Source organism: Xiphophorus hellerii, chromosome 17 (genome assembly GCF_003331165.1).
Source record: "Xiphophorus hellerii strain 12219 chromosome 17, Xiphophorus_hellerii-4.1, whole genome shotgun sequence".
Taxonomy (NCBI): Eukaryota; Metazoa; Chordata; class Actinopteri; order Cyprinodontiformes; family Poeciliidae; genus Xiphophorus; species Xiphophorus hellerii.
Window position 1 is genome coordinate 1,628,810 of NC_045688.1, and position 3,263 is coordinate 1,632,072.

General features: G+C 44.2%; 1 protein-coding gene across 1 annotated transcript; it reads left to right on the plus strand.

Moving 5' to 3' along the window:
• Window positions 1-2,206: 2,206 nt before the first annotated feature.
• Window positions 2,207-3,030, plus strand: LOC116736521 (gamma-crystallin M2-like). Its single transcript, XM_032589001.1, has 3 exons — window positions 2,207-2,313; window positions 2,387-2,629; window positions 2,705-3,030. The coding sequence occupies exons 1-3, from the start codon at window positions 2,233-2,235 to the stop codon at window positions 2,981-2,983; spliced, it is 603 nt and encodes a 200-aa protein (XP_032444892.1). The 5' UTR covers window positions 2,207-2,232; the 3' UTR covers window positions 2,984-3,030.
• Window positions 3,031-3,263: the final 233 nt, after the last annotated feature.

The following is a 3,263-nucleotide window of genomic DNA, read 5'->3' on the forward strand; positions in this document are numbered from 1 at the left end:
TCATTATGGAGGAGAAGAAAGAGGCTGCGGCACAATGCTGACACAAAGACAGTCTAAGGAGATCTTTGTGCTGTAAATGTGCTCCTCACAGCGGCTGCGTGACAGCTGACGTGGAGCCCATGAAACACTGATCCACTGTTTCCTTGTAGAGACATCAGGGTGAATACAGAGGTGCTGCGGCGTGCGCTGAAAGCCGCCTCAAAGGTCTGAATGCTGCACAACACCTGCATGGCTGCTGCGGCGGATTAGGGTGTCAACGCAGACAAAGGCTGAGGGAACTCAATGCCTTTTGATTCAGCCACCAGCAGCATCCAATACGCTCTCTGACGTCCAACCACTCAACTTTATTATCACCACAGCGGCTTAGACGAACAAACTCATGACAGGTTATTGAAAAATATTTATTTGCAATGCAATAAATAAACATTTTTCAGTTAAAGTTAATTTCAGACGGATTAATCCTGGGAAGGTGACACTAGTGGTTGTTTAGGAATAAATAAGGGGATTGAATTGAACCGTTTGGTGACACCTGCCTCTGGTCTTCCTGCAGAGGAAGGAAAAATGAGGAATCTCTCCCATTTTCCTTCTGCAACAGATGGACCTGGAAATCTGGGAATGCTGCTGAGACTTCGCCGTGAGAAGTTGGCCAGACGGTGAAGGAGAGCCGGAGCCTGGCAGCGCCGCAGCAGCCGGGCTCTCCGTCCAGCCCAGCTCCTCCTCTCTGGCAGACGGGCCTTCATCGGCGTTGCTGACATGGCCGCGGCGTCTGGGAGCCGTCCTGAAGAAGTCCTGTGTCTGATCAGCAGCTGGACCATTACGCCGTTTCACTGGCAGCCGCTTAGGTTGCAGGAACTGGCAAAAGTTGCTGTTACTGTGCTGGCCTGGCAACCAACCACCTGCAACACACAACATGGAAGTGTTGCTTTAAGAAGTCTGTCTGTCTGTCTGTCTGTCTGTCTGTCTGGGTTTTTACTCTCCAATGAAGGGTTTCTTTTTCATCACGCAGGACGCATATTGCTGGATTTTAAAGTTTAAATTAATTGTTTTATCAGTTTATTTGTGTAGCACATTTCAGCATGAAGGCCGTTCAAAGTGCTTTACATGATAGAAACACAAAAATAAAGTAATAAAAACATCATGCAGTCACCAACTGAGAAACCAGGAACAGACGTTACATTTTGTTGAGTGAAATGATCAAAATCTTCAATAATTTTGGTTCCAGTGATTATAAGTTAAAAGCAACTTTAAGCAGGTGTGCTTTATGATAAAGAAGATTTTATTTGATAATAAATAAAGAGTTGTTGTTAAAATGTTCTGTAAAATGTTTATTTCAGGGATTTTTAACATCTATATTTTGTGTAATGTCAGTTAAGCAAGGAGAAAGAGTTTGGACCTGATCATGATCTGCATTGATTCCCCAACCTTTGATTATTGGATTATAGATTCATTTCAAAAATACTTTATTGATTTCAATCGGAAATGAAACTTATATTGAATATCGTAACCCCTGGCATTCCCACGGTGACGTTGTGATCCCACTCCCAGGATTCTGCTCCGTACGGCGCTGTGGGTGGAATAAAAAATGTCAGATATTATTTACGTTTTGAAACTTCATTTGCGACTGAATTTATATTAAAACATTTTCTTTTCCTCTTCAAAGTTGTTTCTCAAACAGAAACCAGTAATTGTATGAAGGTTAGACAGATGTTATGCTGAGATTTTTACTCTGATTACTGACCAACATATTGTTATTAAAATACAAGTAAAACAGAACAATTTGAATTTTTCTCTAAAAGATATTCCTTGTGATGCCAGTTTTATTTACAGTAAGACATAAATATCTTTTTTATTTAAGATATGTTATTTAAGGAGGAGTAAAGAAAATAATCAAAGTTACTGCGATACATAAACAAGACTAATAAAATGAGTTAAGTTAAATTTATTTGTATAACACATTTAAGTAATGAGTGATTTCAAAATAAAAGTATCCCAAAGTCACCAGAAAAGTCTCAGGTTAGGAGCGACTGAGGGAACATTCTCCATCCCAGTCCTGAACTGACAACTTTTCCCAGTCACATGGCTTCGTTCATTCACACGTTGTCAAAATGACAGAAAGGCTTTTCTAAACACCAAAAGACAAAAAAAGCTTGCTGAGTGTGGCGTTCTGTAGAGGGGGTCAGTGGTTCTTTACATCTGCTCAGGTATAAAAGGAAAGGGTTAAACCAGGTAGGAATGCACAACCAGAGCCAGAGCCAGAGCAAGCACTCGTCTGCAGCCAACATGAGCAACACCGACATGAACATGAGGGGCAAGGTAGACCCAGAACCTCTGGTTTCATTTCACCGTTTCCTGCTGCTTGGCTGTAAAGCGTTTCTCTGTTTTCCAGATCGTCTTCTACGAGGACAGGAACTTCATGGGCCGGTCCTATGAGTGCATGGGCGACTGCGCCGACATGCACTCCTACATGAGCCGGTGCCACTCCTGCAGGGTGGAGAGCGGCTGCTTCATGGTCTACGACCGGCCCAACTACATGGGGAACCAGTACTTCTTCCGCCGGGGCGAGTACGGCGACTACATGAACATGATGGGCTGGAACAACTGCATCCGCTCCTGTCGCATGATCTCCATGGTACGTAGTCTCCTCTCTGCACAGCGTTTGTCCCTGATCCGTCCAAACCCAACCTGAGTTTGCTTGGTTTTACAGTACCGGGGATCCTACAGGATGAGGATCTACGAGAGGGAGAACTTCGGAGGCCATATGCATGAGTGCATGGACGACTGCGACTCCTTCATGGATCGCTACCACATGTCCGACTGCATGTCCTGCCACGTGATGGACGGCCACTGGCTGATGTACGAGTACCCCCACTACAGAGGCAGGATGATGTACATGAGGCCCGGGGAGTACCGCAGCTTCAGGGAGATGGGCTACGGAGGCATGAGGTTCATGAGCATGAGGAGGATCATGGACTCCTGGTACTAAATGTTTCATCTGAAATACCGCTGGAATAAAATACCCTGAGCAGCTCACTTCTTTGTCATGATTATTGATCAAAAAATACAGTTGTTGAGTCTGGGATAACACGCTGCAAAAAATCACTTATACAGAACCTGTGTGACAGCTTGAAGTAGGCCAGAGGATCCCCGCCTGTTCCATGGAGCGTAAATCCAAAATATTCACAGATCTGCCAGTTTCCTGACTTTTCTTAGAGAATATCTAAAATGTTCAGAGAGAAAAGCGGCTTGGGAAGCTGAAATAAGTC

Excerpts from the sequence above, each read along its gene's own strand:
- LOC116736521 (XM_032589001.1), top strand. The coding sequence starts at position 2,233 with ATGCACAACCAGAGCCAGAGCCAGAGCAAGCACTCGTCTGCAGCCAAC. Across the intron at positions 2,314-2,386 it reads ACATGAACATGAGGGGCAAG|ATCGTCTTCTACGAGGACAG; the intron begins GTAGACCCAGAA and ends TCTGTTTTCCAG. Across the intron at positions 2,630-2,704 it reads CCTGTCGCATGATCTCCATG|TACCGGGGATCCTACAGGAT; the intron begins GTACGTAGTCTC and ends TTGGTTTTACAG.